The sequence below is a fragment of the Rhagoletis pomonella genome, unplaced genomic scaffold (genome assembly GCF_013731165.1).
Source record: "Rhagoletis pomonella isolate Grant_MI unplaced genomic scaffold, Rhpom_1.0 Rhpom_scaffold_01034, whole genome shotgun sequence".
NCBI classification, from domain to species: Eukaryota; Metazoa; Arthropoda; class Insecta; order Diptera; family Tephritidae; genus Rhagoletis; species Rhagoletis pomonella.
Genome location: NW_023459588.1, coordinates 3,374 through 21,925, shown reverse-complemented (window position 1 = coordinate 21,925; position 18,552 = coordinate 3,374). Strand labels below are relative to the sequence as shown.

At 34.7% G+C, this 18,552-nt stretch overlaps 1 protein-coding gene across 4 annotated transcripts in view; it reads left to right on the top strand.

The window, feature by feature from the left end:
- LOC118751840 overlaps positions 1-17,750 on the top strand; it is a 29,111-nt gene extending 11,361 nt beyond the window's left edge. The window contains exons 3-8 of one of the 4 annotated variants that reach the window (XM_036486666.1): positions 11,536-11,769; positions 12,051-12,233; positions 12,521-12,796; positions 13,649-13,957; positions 14,067-14,417; positions 14,480-17,750. In XM_036486666.1, the coding sequence (XP_036342559.1) occupies positions 11,536-11,769; positions 12,051-12,233; positions 12,521-12,796; positions 13,649-13,957; positions 14,067-14,417; positions 14,480-15,142 (2,016 nt within the window). In that variant the 3' untranslated portion in view covers positions 15,143-17,750. Of the gene's footprint in view, positions 1-11,535; positions 11,770-12,050; positions 12,234-12,511; positions 12,797-13,648; positions 13,958-14,066; positions 14,418-14,479 lie in introns of all 4 variants that reach the window. The other 3 variants (XM_036486665.1, XM_036486668.1, XM_036486667.1) reach the window with 3 other exon arrangements.
- The last annotated feature ends 802 nt before the right edge of the window (positions 17,751-18,552 follow it).

The following is an 18,552-nucleotide window of genomic DNA, read 5'->3' as shown; positions in this document are numbered from 1 at the left end:
TGGACAACTGTACCTACCTTACCTGCCCGTTTATGTTGTATCTTCATCGGTTTTTTTCCTTTTATACTTTAAGACTCATAATTCTTGCGAAATATTTAGTATTTCTTTTTTTTTTGCTTTTTAACCTTAATATCTTAAGTTTCTTAAATTTGAGTGTTTATTTATTTTTATTTTTTTTCCTATGGTGGTGAAAAGGTGTGGCGAATTCAATGAGTTAAACGAAAGCCATGCTTTTTAAGATACATACTTTTTACCAACACCGCTTGGTCGCAAATTTAATTTTCTCTTCCTTTCTTATTTTTTTGTTTGCCTTCTTTATACTTCTTCCCGTCAATTTATGACATTTTAATGATCGTCAATTGGCGTACAGTCCATTTACGGATGCTTAAGGTTTAATTTTTATAGCGTTGAATATTTTAGTAGTGTTTACCTAAATACTTAGTTATAAAAATTGGAAATGATTCATTAGCTGAATATTTTTAATAAGATTAAGATCTTTAAGTAATCTTCTTCCATTTCTTTTCTTATTTGGCTCTACAACCGTTCGTCGGTTTGGGTCGAGACCAAAAAAAATTCGCAAATTGCCTCTTTGCGAAGTTGTGCTAGTTTTTCACTCCGACTGCAGACAAGTCCTTCTGCAATTGGTCCATAGATCAGAGGTGTTTCTGGTCTTACCATTGGTAATTTTTTTACGTGGCAGGTCCCAGACCTAGCGGCAACCCATTGAGGCGGTTTGCTTTCTCACTTTTGCTCGCTTCCAAACGGGTTTTCGGTTGCTACCTGAAGTGTATCGACTGCTGAGTGGAAGATCGACTTATCTCGGCAGCCAGTTAGAAAACGCCCTATCTCAAAAAACTTTTTATGAACGTCCTATTTCAGTATTTATTGAAAAACACCCAATTGGAAAAACTGGGTCACGTTCCCTAAGAAGGACAGTGAAGAGACCATCTACATCCATCTTAGTGGAGGGTTTAAGGTCTTTAATACCATCCTCAACTTCTTCTAACGACAGGCTCAAAAGGCCGAATTAAATCGTAAAGATTTAGCTTCATTCGTCATGTTTGGATTCAGTCTATAAATCCTTTAAATTCTCCTTTTACTCGGCACTCCGCGTTAGCCAACGAAAGAAGGAGCGCTCCGAGCCTAATATAAGGGAGAGATGCAGACGTCTATACTTGGTGTGAGTAATGGTCGAAACTTCGCAAGAGAAGTAAGGAATTGGCGCCGTTTTTTGGCCTCGGACCTAACCCACAAACAGTTGAATTGTCAAGGTTATCCCACACTTATCCTAAATGAAGGGGCGATGCGACAGTTCCAGTTCCCTCTTTCGCGTAATGGTACCGTTTCATGTAAGGCCTATTTTGAATTAATTTTACGTGATACAATTTCTGTAGTGATTTTTAATACGAGGTTTTGCCAAATGTATCGTCAAGGTCAGCGTCTGTAGCTGTGAATTTTCTAATGTAAATTTTGCCTCTTTGAGGGTGCTGCAGATTTTTCACAGATATGCGGGATATGCAGCTGCCAAACAAACGAACCTTGCAGTGAATATCCTCACGATAGCTTTTAGTTCCTATACAACAAACTTTTCAGATAGTTGGTATGGCTTTAAAGATCCATCATTTAGATAGGTGATCAATCACACAAAGTCTACTGAGAAAAATAGCAAGGTCGGTGTTATATAAAGTATATTCGCAAGCCGTTAGTTTTTATGATATAAGTCTTTCTTTTTAAGTACCTAAGCGCTTGACTCATCCCTAACGCTGGCACGTCAATCACCTGATCGACTTTCTAGTTCTTATAAGAATGTTGCAGCCAATGCTATGTTTTAAACACAATAGGTGAACTGCGCCCCAACTTCCTGAGTGTCTAAATAAGGCAGATCGCTAATTAACAGCAGCACTTAACAATGTTTGCCATAAAATATTTATGCACACTAACAATGTAGGTACTTAAAAACGCTGCACTGCCATAAAAAAAAGAAATACGAAAACTTACACAACACACAGCAGTTGTTTAGTATCAGTACTACACGTACGCCAGTTAACTGCATAGCTTATTTTTTCTTTTATTCAAGCGCAAAACATAACTGCTTAAGTGCTAATTGATTAGGTAAAGCGCAAAAAGAGTAAAAATAAAAAAATAAAAGTAAAACAACAATAGCCATCCATACTTTTAGTAACTTTGGCGCAAATAGCAAATATGGCAGAATATCAATATCTATGTATATATGTAAAAAAGGCGCATGTGTATACAATCAACTATAATTGGAAAGCATAATCATGGCATTAACAAGTACGAAATGTATAGCAAATAGCCTAGACACGACGCAGTCCTACGCGCTTTTATGTACCTAGTACATATGAAAGCTTGCATGTATGAGCATTAGGTTGGTCAAAATAAAAAGTAATGTCTGAATTTTAATGCTCTCACGCCCTAGGATTGTTCTATACCAAAAAAATATATATATCCTTTATTTTTTATTTTGAATCAAAAAGTATTTAGAGGTCACTTAAAGCGCTCAAAGTTGTCCATGTTTTTTTTTATGGGGAAAAAAATTTCGTAGAAATGGTATAGAATTCTTGAAAATCAATATTTTTCGATCGGAAAACTCTGTTTCTCTTCAGGAGACTTCCCATAATAATACCCAATTGCTTATTTTTAATATTAACTAATATTAAACCATTTTTTATAAAATAAATTCAATGACAGTTGTACGAAAAATGTTTTTTTTTTTCATATAAAATAATTTGAGTGACCTCTAAATATTTTTTTATTTCAAAATAAAAAAAAACAGCGGATATCCCCTAGGTGGTGGAGTATTAAAATGCCTACTTGACTTTTTCACAAGCAATTTTGTACCACCCTAATGAACATATTTGTTTATGGCTGATAGGCGCAAATTTGATGTATTGATTTGAAAAAAAAGCACACACATATTGTGCGAAGTTATAGAGGATAAAGAATAAAAGCAAAATGCGCTACGCATTTTCGCGCTTACAGCTGCTTTTCAGATAAAAACAGCGCATATTTTGAACTGAATATGCCCATGAACTACTTTGTTATTACAACAGTTTAATAAACTGATATCATGAGGAGTACGAGTATTCGTTGTTAGATCGGATAGTTGGACGTTCGATATCTGTGTGCGTCGTCTTGTTGTGTCTGTCGAATGGCTGATATGATATGAGACACATGAGGCCGGCCACCGGTGGGCTGCTCGTAAGTACATATGTATGTACACACGTGTGTACATAATCTAACACAGCAGCGCCGAAATTCGACTCCAATTGACGGTATCATACTGACAGGCTGCCTTGTTTTTCTTTTCTTTGGTTTTCTATGTTGTTTTTTTTTTTGGTTTTTTGTGTGTAGCCTCTATGCTTTGCTGCGTAGTTCGTTAATGCTGAAATTGTAAACGCGTAATGTGGTGAACTGAAAATGTCAACTATAATCTCAAGCAATCAAAAATGCAAGAAAGGAACTATAGCGACAAAGTAAACTACATATACACAAAGTATGTACATTAGACCGTACCACCTTACAAAAAAAGGCGTTTGCCGAACGTGGGGTCGCCTCATTATAATTCTTAAAGTTTGATATATCGATTTTTTTTGTCCGGAGGAGACAATGTGTTTCAAAGGTCATTAATTTCAAATACCCCGTTCAAATGCTTACTCACCAGATCTCAGTTCTTATCACCCTAACGTCCCATCCTAATGTCAGTAAATTAAAGATCACCAAAACTCATGCAACTTTTTCTGAGAAGGTATTTTGATTATTCTGGTAGAACTTTTTAAACAAAAATATTTTGCCGAATGTAGATGTCACCGAAAAATTACAAAAAATTAAGCCCATAGGCTTTAAAAAAAATATGTACATATATGTTTTTCGAAATTGCCTCGCAAAAATACCATGAACGAATTTTTTTTTTCTTTACTTCGCAGATTAGCGGTCTAATGTATATGTGTATGTATATATTTTTATAGAAATCAGTTAAACTTCTGGGAAAAACTTTATGGACACTGATTAGGAACAATGCGTTTACAGTAAAACAGCTTTCTACGTATATATGTACATACTATAATTATTGTAGTATATCATTTAATTTGTTTTTCCACTGCATATGCAATGCTTAATTTTTAGTACACAGAACTTTTCTTCGTTAGCACTTTAATCTTGTTTTCAAAATTGGGGCATAAAATACTGACACAAACATGAAGAAAGAGCTAAGCGTTTAGTGTTTTACCTCATTTTTACTTTATGTAATTTAGTCATTTTATTTCCGACCTACATAACTCTACCTTTATGGCTCGTAAAACGACTTTTATTTGCTGACAAAGACACTCATCTCATATGTACTTACCCGTACTTACGGGTAAATGCCGATGACTTCCATATGACTCTAGTAAAACTATTTTAATATTTAATAAGCGTAAATAATTTTTTCATGTTTAAAGTATTATTTAATGCTAAAATTAATTTAATACTGACCAATTTCGATTTCATCATTTTTTTATTAATTTTCCCCTTGAATAAATATGAATAATTCTATAGTGCATCTATTTTAATGGTTTTACGCACAAAAATTGCTTTCAGTTAAATGTAAATTAATGTTTTGGGTAGCAAAGAGGCCATTTTAAGCATTAATCAATCTTAACTACTCGCGTATAACTCCGCTTTGACTTTCTTCTTATTTTTATTTGGCACTTCAACCTTTTGGCACTTCGCCAGTTGCCTCTCTCCTTTGCAGCTTTGCGCCAGTTGTTCCTCAGAAGTGCAGACAGGTCTTTCTGCACTTGGTTTTTCCATTGTGTTCGTGGGCGTCCTTGCTTTCGTTGTCCGCCTATAGGTGCGGAGTCCAAGGATATTTTCACCGGAGTGTCGTCATCCATGGACATGTTGCCAAGCCAGTTCGTCATTCCATTTTCTTAGGTACTCGTCGCTCACGCGAACAGGACCATAGATATTGCGTAGAATAGTTCTCTCGAAAGTCCCTAAAGCCTTCTCATCTGACGTATTGCTTCTTTTTAAATATTTTTACATGCATAAACTGCTTTCGGATAAAATAGCATAAATGTGTATTTTTTTCTAAAGGTGTTAATACTTCTGAATTTACTTTAATACTGTCAAAGCCGCTATTTCGTGCAGTTTTTAACTTAATCTACTCATCACAAGTATGTTTTCCATTTAATGAATCTATTTTAATATTTTTACAAAAAAATTGTTTCCGCATGGTTTGCCAACAAAGACTCCATTTTGTGATTGCTGTAAATTTACGAGCGTTTTTTCTTGAGAGCTGCAAACTGATTTAAGAAATTTTTATATGTGGAACAAAAATTTTTTTGCACATAAAACTGGGTTTCGGATAAAAACTGAATTTTGTTTAATTTATATTCGATTTTAACTACTCACGGATAACTCCACTGTCATTTTAACCTTATTACTATTTTTTATATATACAGGGAAAACTTGAAAGTTAGGGTATTGTAAAATTTTTAAAACATACATACATTGTTCATAACGGTTTCCATATATAGATTTACATGAAAAAAGTGTTCGTTTTTTCTATATTAAGGCAACGATATGTTTAATGCCGAACATAGTCAATCCTTTTTTTCATTTAATGATTTGTGATAACTCAACGTTAGCGCTATTTAAGAAAATTGTTAAGTTTTTTCGAAATTTTGTTTGCTTTATTTTCTTTCTTTCCTTTTTGATCAAAAATGGAAAAAAATTGTGTTTACTTCAAAATTGGCCACTATTCTAGGAAGTGTATTACCTTACGTACATATATTTTTTGCAATGCGAACGTCTTTTTTTATTATATATATATTTTTTTGTTTTTGCTGACTATATTTCACATCTTAAATACCCTTTATAGAAAACGTTTTCTACAAAACTGCATACATTCTCAAATATTTTTTTAAAATGACTAGAGAATTAAGGAGTGAACATTTTTTTATAAAAATTTGCATAAAGTTTAGAATTCCAATTTTTGGATTTTTATACCTTTCATAAGCATGAAATGGTATTATAACTTTGGTCCGAAGTTTGTAAGTACCAGAATAAAAAGAGATAGACCCATTAAAATGTATACTTATATGATCAGAACGTCGAGCAGAGTCGATATAGCCATGTCCGTCTGTCCGTCTATTTGTATGCAATTTAGTCTCTCAGTTTTCGAAATATCGGGATGAAATTCGGTAAGTGGGTGTATTTTTATATTGTATTAATCATTTGTCGGAACCGGAAGAATCGGACCACTATAACATATAGCCACCAAACAACTGATTGTTCAGATATAAGATTTTTCGTTATAACTCCTCCATTTATATAGCCAGGAACATGAAATTTCGCACTGTTTTCAATAATTATCAGAAAAAACTTACAGTGTAAATTACAAAGATCGGGTAACTATAACTTATAGCTCTCATACAACTTATTGTTCAGATATTAGATTTTTCGTAATAACTCCCCCATTTAGGTAGCTAGGAAAATGAAATTTCGCACGGTTTTCACTCATTATCAACAGAATACTCACAATGAAAATAACAAAGATCGGGTAACTGTAACCTTTAGCCCCAACACAACTGATTGTTCATATATGGGGCCTTTTATCATAGCTCCTTCATTTATGCAGTTAGGAACATGAAATTTCGCACCGTTTTCACTCATTATTAACAGAATACTCTCAGTTACAAAGATCGGCCCACTATAGCATATATCTGCCATACAACTGATTTTTCAGATATGAGAAATTTCGTTATAACTCCTCCATTTATGCAGCTGGGAATATAAAATTCAGCACTAAAATTTTCCACTCATTATCAACAGAAAGTTTACAGTAAAATGAACAAATCTCGGGTTGCTATAACCTATTTATTGCCTCCATACAACTGATTGTTCAGATACCAGTTTTTCGATATATCTCCTTTATGTTGGAAGCTAAACCCATTAAATTGTGTTACTGGTTTACATACCGATCACACAGCAGTAAAAATCACTTAGGTTGGTGCTATATAAGGTATGTCTTCCATACCTTTGATTGGTTAGATATGATTTTTCATATATGTATCTCCTCTATCTATGTATGCTGTGAATATATACAGTTTTTCAAATGCAGTAATCTGTTAAAGTAAAAATTTCAGATGTTCATGAAAGGTATGAAGCCTTCGGCATAGCCGAAGACAGCGCTGCTCTTACTTGTTGTTTGTAGTTTTTCCCATAATTTTATATATAGTTATTTTTAAGAGGCTTCCCTGAGGAGAAGTAGAGAAAGACATGCACGTCATTGAATTCTTTAGTCGTTTCTCTCTCAAGTAATTTTTTTTGTACCAGTGTCAAATTAAAATTTCTTTAGAATTTTATATATTTTTTCTGGGGCAAACCGTTGCTCCAAATTCATCAATTGAGTAAATAATGAATGTCGATTCTTGAATTTTTTGAATCGAATCGGAACTAAAAATCGACAAAAAATCTAACCGTAGGGTCTCGATTAATCGATCTTCGATTTAATCGATTTAAAAACGGCATCTCTTGTGTGGATACGGTTGCATGAAAAACATGGCATATGCCAAGTCCAGTTTCTGCCTCGTGCGCGGCAATAGTTTTCACTCTTGCTGCCGATTTTTCAACACTTCGAATAACTTTGTGTAAATGCCAAAGCGTTTATTTTGCAAGTGAAATAATTGAAGCATTTGAAATTCAACGCAAATTAGCAAATTTTATACGTTAACCATTCGCTTAAAGTCACGTTCGACAGCAGCTCGCTCATTTCCATGGAGATTAACCACCGACAATCGACAAGCGTCGAAATGCCAACAATTTCCGAGTTTGGGGTTTTCTTATTGTTTTATTGTTTTTTTTTTGCTGCGCTTGTGATTTGCTATTTTCCGTGGTTATTTTGCTGTCGAAAATGTTGCTGTAGTGTTATTACCACTTATTTCACATTTAACGAGAAAACATAATGGGTTCCAAAAAAAAAACTAAAAATAATATAAAAAGAAGCGTCGAGGAATGACCGCCAGCGGTCCAATAGCATTTACTATGTTCAAACAGAAAAGGTAAAATGCAAAATAAACTACAGCAGCAGTACACGTTTAAGAAACCATTTGAAGCTTAGAGGCACGTCGCTGGTACGGGTGTGGATTCGTTCATTTGGCAGCGCTTGCAGGTAGCTTATGGCGTGACAAGCTTACCACATGCATGTGTAGCTGGCCCGGTCAGTCGCTAGCTGAACCGAACTCAAAAATAACAAAATTGTGAACGATCTGTTGCACTTTTTTTTTAAAGATTTTTAGATACCTGCCTGAGATGAAGAAGTTAGTTGAAAACTGGTTTTTGTGTTGATTCTAGTTCCCAACTGTTGTGGTTTGGTGCTGGTTGCCACTTTTTCGATTTATTTTATATATTTTTCTTTGAAGTTTTTAGCATTGCCTGGCACTCATTTATCCGTATATCGCATTGTTGATTATCTTCACTATTTGCTACCTCAACATTTGCTTTATTAATTCATTTTGGCGTCGTCACCCCTCAAGGTCGGTGCTTTGCCTTAAATGGCGTCTCGCCACGACGCACCGCTCTCACCCTAACCCAACTTGTTTTCACTTGTGTGTCGTCTCACTTTGCCTCACACAAACCAACTGGTCCATCTCCTGCTAAATACTTTTAAGCTCGCATGCGATTTCTCCCAATATTTTTTTTATTGGTTTTTACTTCCATCGGTCTTCGTTGGCTGCCATTATTTATCTGCCATGAATTCCTTATATTATTGGATAACATTTCATTTGGCTTAAACTATTTGCAAAATGAATAAAAAATCAAAATAATAGATTAGCGTTTGTTATGAGTCTATTGTAGACAACGTGGATATGCCAATAACACTCACGCACACAGACGCACACTGTCGCTTGGCGCTCATTAATCAAATAAGACAATATGCATTTCAAATGTTTTTTTTCTGTTCAGTGAAATAAAATATTCAATGAATATCCAGCGTGAATATTGATTTGTATTGAATAAATAATGCGCTGCAAAATGTATAAAAAAATAAAAATAAATAGTCAAACAAAAAATTAAAAATCTGTAAAATTACAATAAAAATGTCGCCCATCTCCTGTAATCAGTTTATGTAAATCGGCAGCATTGACGTTGATTAAAAATATTTATTATTTATTAACTTCATGAATATCAATAATTATGCTGGCATTGTTTAAATGCCCGACTAATGGATATTTTCACCTGTGCTATGCAAATGCGCGGGCAAATGAAATAGCGTGACTCACGAAATAATCTATGTTAATTTTATGCATATTTTAGGTTCCGGATAATCGCGGATAATTTGTTTTTGTGGCTCTAATTTGTCTATTTTGAATACTTAAGTAGAAAACAATTCTTAGAAATCATGTCTAATGGCGGATAATCAAATACAAAGAGAACTTTGATAATAAAATAAGAAAAAAAACGAACTCCAATATATTTAACAAATACAGTGAAACCTCTCCTAACGGACACCTCTATTAGACTGACATCTCCCTTGGGCGGACATTTTTTCCTATACCAAGTTTTAAGTATAAATTTCGGAACAAATTACACTCTCTTAAGCGGACACTCTCTTGGCCGGACGCGGACAGTTATTTTGCATAAAATTGGCACAAAAAACTCTATTGAGCGGATGCGAACCTCTTATCAATGGACATTAAGATTTCTTTTCATAACAAATCAAACAAAAACCTCCGTTGAGCGGACGCGAACTCCTCATAGGCGGACTACTAAATGGAAAAAGGGGACTTCCCGCATAAAATGTGATTGTTATGCACACATTTAGTTTGGTTTGCGCAGTGGTTTAGGCTCGTTATTTGAATTATCAGAAACCCTTGGAGAATCCAATTCCAATTCTGATGAATTTATAACAATAGATAATAACAAATACATGGACTGAAGATTTATATTTCTGGTTGGATTTTGTTACTGATAAAAACATGAAAACTATTGATGAAAAAGGTACTGACACTGAAAAAAATTAAAAATAAAACTTACGTCAATCGACAATTTCCCAGTTTTTTATGTAATGAATCTATGGTTTTATGTAGTTTATGGACTGAAATATAATATGTATTTATTTTTATTTTGTTATTACTTAATATGTACTTACGCTCATAAATGAAATATGCACTTTTGAAAAAATACATACACTTTTTTGTAGTGACTATTCAATTAATTAAAACATTAAAAAGTTCTAAAATAAGCTTCCCTTCCATTGAGCGGACACCTCTCTTGGGCGGACAAAAAATGACCGACGGTGAGTGTCCGCCCAAGGGAGGTTTCACTGTACCTACATTAGGGCGGTCCTTTAAATATCGACATTGTGAGGCACCCCTTTATTTTGCTCTACGTACAAATAAATACATCTACCAACATTTTAAAAATCGATGTTTTTCGATAAAAAAAAATAGTTTTTTTAAACCCTGATAGCGACTTATAAATTTTTTCATTTTGAATGTTTTAAAAGGTTTCCACACGCAAAATCTAGATTTTGATATTTTTAAGGACCACCCTACATATATCTTCGCATATTTCTGTAGTTTAATGCCATGAAAAGGTCAAATAAACAACTGAAAATTTTGTATTTTGTATTTTTAGTGTTGTATTTCACATAAGATTTGATAAATGCTTAGGTTTTTTATGAACGATCCGATATTTTCACCTGAATTATATGATCAAAGTGACTTTTTATTAGAGGGCGCTAACTTATCTTACCTTTATGGACACTCTTGCCTCCGGAAATGCTCGAATAATTTGTTTTTAGCACATTTTTTTCTTTTGCATACAAAGTTAAAAAGCAGTTTCTAATGAATAACCAATGGAATGGCTGTTTTCTCTGTCATATTTCTACTTTCCATTGGCAAAACAACGCCGGATAAGATGAGATAGTTTAGATAACAGGGTTCTAAGGGTTCGTTCACATATATAGGAAATGTTCCTAATTTCATTTTTGTGTGACTGGATGATTGACACAAACTGCAGTTAGAACTAAATGCTTTGAAAAAAACTCGTTTATGTCTTTTTTTTATTTTTGCATGCAAACTTCCAGTTTATTAGGGTCGTTTTTTGTTTCAAATTTATCTCTGCTGCCTTATTATTATTATTATTTTTAAATTAAATAATATGAAAAAATAGCTTGGATAGTAGTTCCTGCAAATTTTTTCATCTTAAAGCCATAGCTAAGTAGTCTTGATAATCACGGATAAGCTTCCTCTAAGCTATATCCAATTATTTCAATGCTCTCCTTCTTTTATTTTTATGAAAATGTAATTATCTTTTTGGGTAATTGCGGATAACCGTATTTTGAACCAAATGCAATAATATTAAAATTTTCTTGCATATACTTCATTGAAAATCTTCTTCTCTTGCTGCCGGATAAGTTTTATCGCGTGCTTTAATAATAGTTTACAGACCAAACCTACATCTAAGAACTAAAAAAATATTTTCTTTTACTTTACATTAATTTTTTCCATTTTTTTTTACTTGCAGGGCTCTATCGAAGAATGGCTACAGCTTTTACGCCTCGAGGAGTACATTCAACCGCTGCTCGATCAAAACTATAAAACTGTACGCGATGTAACTCAAGTCACTTGGGAAGACTTGGAGGATATTGGTATTGTTAAGTTGGGACATCAAAAGAAAATTCTATTGGCCATAAAACGTGTGAAGGATATCATAAGCGGAAAGTGGAATCCAGGCGGCATCAATGCTTACCAACAGCAGGTGAGTGAGAATGATAACTTAAAAGAAATTAAAATTTTACTCTGATTTTATTAAACATAATTGAAATTGAATATACTTTATGTGTACATTATTTTATATTTATATTTATGGTTTATTTAATTTAATTTCTCTAATTTCGTTCATAATTTTTTCTTCTCGTTTTCGGTTCTTTTAATTTAACACAATTTGTGATTCATTTTTGCTGCTACCTGCCAAACATAAAAATACACATCACAACTACAAACACATACCCAAAAAAAAAAAAATCGTTCCAACCGAAGGATTATCGCAATAAGATTTGGCCCACTGCCGTGCCACTGCCCACCACACCAACATATTTGCCAACCACGCGCGTCTCGTGGGACGATTCCAAGATTTATGCTATACCCGGCGTCGATGCCGTCTACTTTTGCGCCGGCTCGCATCACGAGTGTTGCAATGGCAACGATGTGGTGCCCATTAAGGTGAGCTAGCTTACAATTGCGAGACCAGCTGGCATTGTTTCTCTTTTTACTGTACCGCAGCGAAAAAGTGTGTGGGTGGCTGTTAAATGGCAAACCTGCAATTTTTTTTTGATTCTAAATAGTTTTGCCAATACTTTCTAATAAAGCCATTTATTTTTATATTTATTTATTTCTTTTTTTTTCACTACCAACTCAATCAACCCACGTTCCGCTTTTGTGATCGCTAATATGTTTTTTTTTCACTATCCTTCTCTCCCACGCCGTTCATTTTCATTTAGGTGCGCCAGCCACGCGGCAAAAGCTTAGAATCACTCGAGGATATTCACGACAATAGCACACGCAGCCATTTGACCTTTAGCCATTACACAGCCACTGATTATGGCCATTTTGCGCATCCAACGCCTGCAATGCAACAACAACATCATCAACAAGCCTTGCAACACCAGCAGCAACAGCATCAGCAGGCCATGCAACATCATCAGGCTGCCTTGATGGGCGGTGCCGTTGTGGGCGGGCCAGGTGGTGCTAGCGGCGCACGTTTGCTTAGCAATTCAGCCGCTATGGTGAGTTTCGAAATGTTGTACGAGGATGAGAAGTAAATGTGGCTATTTAAAAATAAAGCGCTTCTTAGAAATAGCTATTTGTAAAACATATTTTTTTGTATGTTTGTGGCATGTGGGTGCAGTTAACACGTATTTAGAAGAGGATTTATAGGCTTTTAACATGATGTATAACTATATTTTGTTAGACTTAGATTGGTGGGAGTTCTCATCATCACAAAAAGCTGGCTGAGGCATTATGATCAATATTAAAATCTATAATAGCAAATTTTTTTATTTATGCTAGGAAATTTTCATTTCCGATTAACGCCTCAAAGGTTGTTATAGCGGCCTGATAAGTATTTTCTTTTGGTTTAGACGGCTCAAACCTTATTTAAATTTCCAGACTTCTAAGTATTTTCTAAACCAGCACTCAAATACATATAGATAAATATATTCTCTATTGCTCATTCCGTGTATCAAAATCTACCAGATCTTAATACTGAGTAGACTCCCAAGATCTTTTATCACTAAATAAATACTATTACCATACTATAACATTTTACAAATCGTTTTGATTCTGTTTTCACATTTCCGCCATTGGATAAGTCCGGATAAGTTTCTTACTCCTCGCGGATAGTATCTGTACAGTTTTAAATTTTATATTTTACATATTTAATTTGCCAACTTTCGTGGGATAAAGTGTTTAAGCTCTGGGGGACTAAATTCAGATTTACTTTGATTTCACCTAATCCTTTAATTGAAAAAACAAACTATTGTACGAGACCTTATTTTTAATTTCATAACATGCGTGTAACTCCGAATAAGTGAGTGGACTCTATTATTAACATTTTCGTGCCTTATTTTCACGTTTAGTCTTGGCGCCGTTCCTATGACGATGGTGACATCACACCCACCAACGATGCTACACGCGAACTCATGTATGAGGAGGGTGGCGGCACCTTGCCGCGTCAGCAGCGCGGTATTTTGCAACGTGCCGTGTTGAATAGTATGCCGCCGCTGGAACATCACTATATGAATGCTGCTGCCGCAGCGGAATATGTTTGTCATGCAGCTGGAATGGGCGTCGGTAGTGGTGTGCCAGGCGCGGCAGCGCATGTGGGCACGGCTGGCGCCACTGTCGGCGGATCCGGTTGTGTGCTGGACAGCACCGGTCTGAATGCAGTAAGTCGCGTACCTATTGATTACATGATCACTTATGCATATTTATTTAATAACTACGTATTCTAAACTTCGTTATTTTTATATTTTCATTTACCACTGCATTCACCAGTCCTACTTGTCCGGCAGTCCAATGAGTAACAAGAAAATCGCACCCGAACCACCGCGACGCCATTGCAGTATACGAAATTCGCGTACATTAACCGGGGATAACGCGCAACAACAGCAACAATTGCAGCAACAGCAGCAGATTGCCTTGCATGCCGGTGTAAACGTAACGCCTGGCCTCTACTATGGCGGTGCCGGGGCTTTACACCACGGTGGCATGTATATGACGCATGCGCAGCAGCAAGCAGCAGCAGCGGCGGCCGCAGCGGCAGCTAATCAGCCGATTTATGCGAATTACGCGACCATACAACAGACCACGGCGGAAATACACTGCGAGAAGTTCCATGACAACAAGGTAACCTTAAATGTCTTTAATAATAATAATCATAATATAATAATTTTAATAATCATCTACAGTCAAACTCCAGCATCGATTCCATCGATACCATACCATTCGCTAACGAAAATACTGGCACAATCAAGCAACGCCTGCTCAATCGCCAAGATATCGCTGGACAACAGCAGTCCCTACAATCGGGCACGAATTCACATCTGCACTCCTCCTCGTCATCGTCTTCTTCGTCGTCGACCAACACCATCGCCAATATAGCGCACTCGTTCCACTCGCTAAAGACATCTGCCTCGCTGCACGACGCTTCGCTGATACGTAGCGACAGTGTCGGCAGCACTACCAGCGGTGGCAGCGCCGGTGCCAGTACCGGTGGTGGCGGCAGCGGTTTACTTCTCTTGCGCTCACCCACACTACAGTATCCACCGACTGATGCAACGAACGCCGTCAGCGGCAGCGGCGGCTCGTCAACGATTATCACCACCACCGTAGATTTGCATACGCCTAGTGACGTTGAAAGTAATGCAGATGCGGCCGCTGAAGGTGGTGCGCCAGCAGCGGACAGTGAAGGCAAAGATGCATCTTCTGGTGTGACAATGCCGACATCTGGGCAGAAGGTATCTGTGAATGTGCTAAACGACATTGGCAATATGTTGGCCAATCTCACGGACGAGCTGGATGCCATGCTGGAGGAAGAGAAACGAATTGGACTAAATATTGATAGTGAATAAACGCTACAAGGGTAATCATACTTAGAGGACTACATACATATACAGACATGAGTAAGTTTTTACGTGCGTGCTGTTGGGCAAGAGATGGGATTTAAATGTTAGTAGGTCGGTCGTACGTAAATTGTTAGTGATGCATGTGCGCGCAATTGAGCTTCAAATCAAAGCGAATACTGAACCGGCTTTGGATAGGCAATTGAAATGCAAAGGAGAATAACAGGCGCGGCAGATTTCGCACTACGTTTATGTCCTAATATTAATTTCATTGCCGATTGATTGGCAGTCTTTCGTGTTTGAGAGCATTCAAGCCTTACTGACATATCAGAACGTATGTAATTAATAAAGTCGGATTTTCTATTGGGCCACATTTTCCAAGTTTTGGGAAATAGAATTTTAGTTTTGATTAGCTCGCAATGGGCTTTCTACCTTTTGAATTAGATTTAGTAGCATCAAGACATACAATAAAGGGTCCTTTGCGATCTTTATCATAGTAATAGTATTTCTTATTAAATTCTTTTGTGGATCCATTGATGATTTGATAATAAAATTAAAGGCTTAAATGAAGAAAAAATATTCATTTTTACTTAAGAAAAAATATTCATTTTTATACCTTTCTTTGGAAATTGATATTGGCCTTTGCTTCTGTCTGTTCCGTTCTATGATGGTTCCTCAGCCTCAATATCCATAGCATAATTTTCCGGACAAATTCACGGTTGTCAAATCGGCCGCTATCTTCAAACCATAAACAATGAACGAAACAAAGTATTTTTTTTTTTCTATTAAGTACATAGTTCGGAATAACATCTTCTGGCAGATAAATTTCCTTAGGTGAACGTTAGATAACACTTATTTAGCGTTCAGCTGTGGTGACTCTAATATATTCTTATTTTCAGCTGAGTTATGACCAAGCTTTTCATACTGAAAACGGTCGAGGCTAGAAACAGTTTAAATTGACAGCTTTTTTCGCATAAACCTGCCGAGGATAACATCGAGAAAATTTGTTTAGCTAGTTATACCTTACAAAGAATATATAAAGGTGTATATAGGTATGTCTAAACATTTTGAGTCAGACTTATTCATTCATTCTACTACACTTACGAAAATTTGCTTACCGTATATAACCTTAAAAAAGAGGCTTTGACACTGAAAGCAGTTACGGAAAACGCCGTTTAAGTATGGTTTGTTAGTATTACGAAATTAAACTTAGAGTAAAAGCTCCAAACTACTAATTTTCTCCTTCGATTTGAAGCTCTTGCGGACGCATGCGTAGTTTAGTTGCGATTAAATACTTAGTGTCTTAGTTGATAGTTTTCCAATTGGTGTCAAGCTAAAATTCATACATATTATGTACATATGTACGTAGGATTTATGATTTCTATACAAATTTATTTGTTTGATTAATTCGCCCAAAAGAAGTATATGTATGAACGGTTGTTTCTAATGTATATCATTTTTAAATTGTTTGTGAAAGTAGTTCTATGTATACGTCTAAACCATTTTAAAATGCCTTTGTGCTGTAGTTAAGAAACAATTTTTTAACGCACTATTTGTTTTTTTGGAAAAGTGTTGTTTCAATTGTATTTGCGCGATTAAAATTTTCAAGAAAATTTCTAGATATTCCATTTTTATAACCCGTATTTTCTGCTCTAAAAACACCCTGAAATAGCAGTTAATAAAAAACAATACAGCAAAACCTAAACCATTTATTTTCAAACAAAAAAAAAAAAATATCAACCGCGGATGTATCTTTGGCAAAATTTAAATTTTTATCAAATATCGAACAAGTTATAGGCAAGCAGAAGGAACTAAAGCAACAAGCAACATAATATTAAGAAGTAAAAAAATACAGAAAACTTTAAGTTGAAAAAGCTTTTAAAACAAAATGTATACTTTTGTACTATTTAAATACATTAAATAAATATATACATAAACATATATTTAATTAAATCTAAAATAAAAAATAAATAAGTGTTAACAATATTTAGTGGAAATATAGCGAAAGATTCATAGAACTAACTTAAGCAACAAAGCAGCAACACATTCCCTATAATTGACTTAAACATCAAATTCAGAGATTCAGAAAGGAAAGAAGGGTGGTTGGTTGATTTAAAATCGCTTTTACTATTTTTCCAAATGAAATGGTGCATTTTTGTCAAAAAAAAAATCATTAGTCGGACTATACAAGCACAGCTCTCTGTTAATCAGTCGCCCAAAAGCCCATTTCCATACTCACATAAATTAAAAAAATAACAAAACACATTCGTATGAGTGAATTCCATCGCGATAAACTAACTTTAATTTTAATAGCATAATCTACTATAAAAATAGAAAACAAAATCCCTTTGCAATAAAAAAAACAGAAAAAATACATATTTATAAATACATAGATACATAAATATATGCGTAAAATAGACTAAACAAGCAAAAGAAAGAAGCACACCAACAAATATAGAAATGAGAAAAAATTTAAAATATAAAATGGTGCAGTGGGTTGAAAAATCAAACAACTAACAGTAAAATAATTTAATTAGGCGTTATAAAAAACTAATTATAAAAATGCGAAGTGCAAGAGCACGCAATAAAGCGGGCAGCCATGCCTATATTAGTTTAATTTTAAAAATACTTATATATTTTAAAATAGTTAAGGTAGCAGAACTGTTTCTATCTTTATTTTTTCAAATTTTTTTACAACAGTAATGCTACACCTCTTGGATTGCATGTATGTATGTACATACATACATATGTATGTATATGCAAATGGCCTTATTTTAAATTATATATATGCACTTTACATTCCATTTTTTATAAAAGAAAAATATATTTTTACTTGAATAAGTGTGGTCGCAAGCATTTGCACTTATAAAATATCATATTTTCTTTATATGTATTTTTATATTGTATTTTAATCACATCTAAATTATTTTTACTTTTTATTTTTGAAAGTATAAAAATTCGTTCCGTGAATTTTTGCAATTTATGGTTGAAAATATTAAATTCAAGGCGTTTATTATTCTAATTATTTTTAATGATGAATGGGCAAGGAAACCAACTTGAAATCAAAATGATTATGTAAGTGTTATTTCCATATAAATAAATTTATATACAAATAAAAATATTATAGCAAAAAAAAATAAAAATTAATATAATTATAAAAACGGACGGACAACAACAAAAAAATATATAAAATTCAAAATATGATAATTAGGTGTTTTAATTATTTGATTTAAGCCGGTTTCATTGTATTTTTTTTGCGGCAGCAGTTAAGGCTGTAGCATTACCAAATTTTGGCTATGTGGCCGGCATTTGAATTCATGTGTTCATAGTCAGCGGTTGAAGCGACGCCAACGCAATGCCAAAGTTGTATGTGGAAGGACCTTTAGTTTTAGGTTCGTTTCACTGGATTGTTAAAAAAA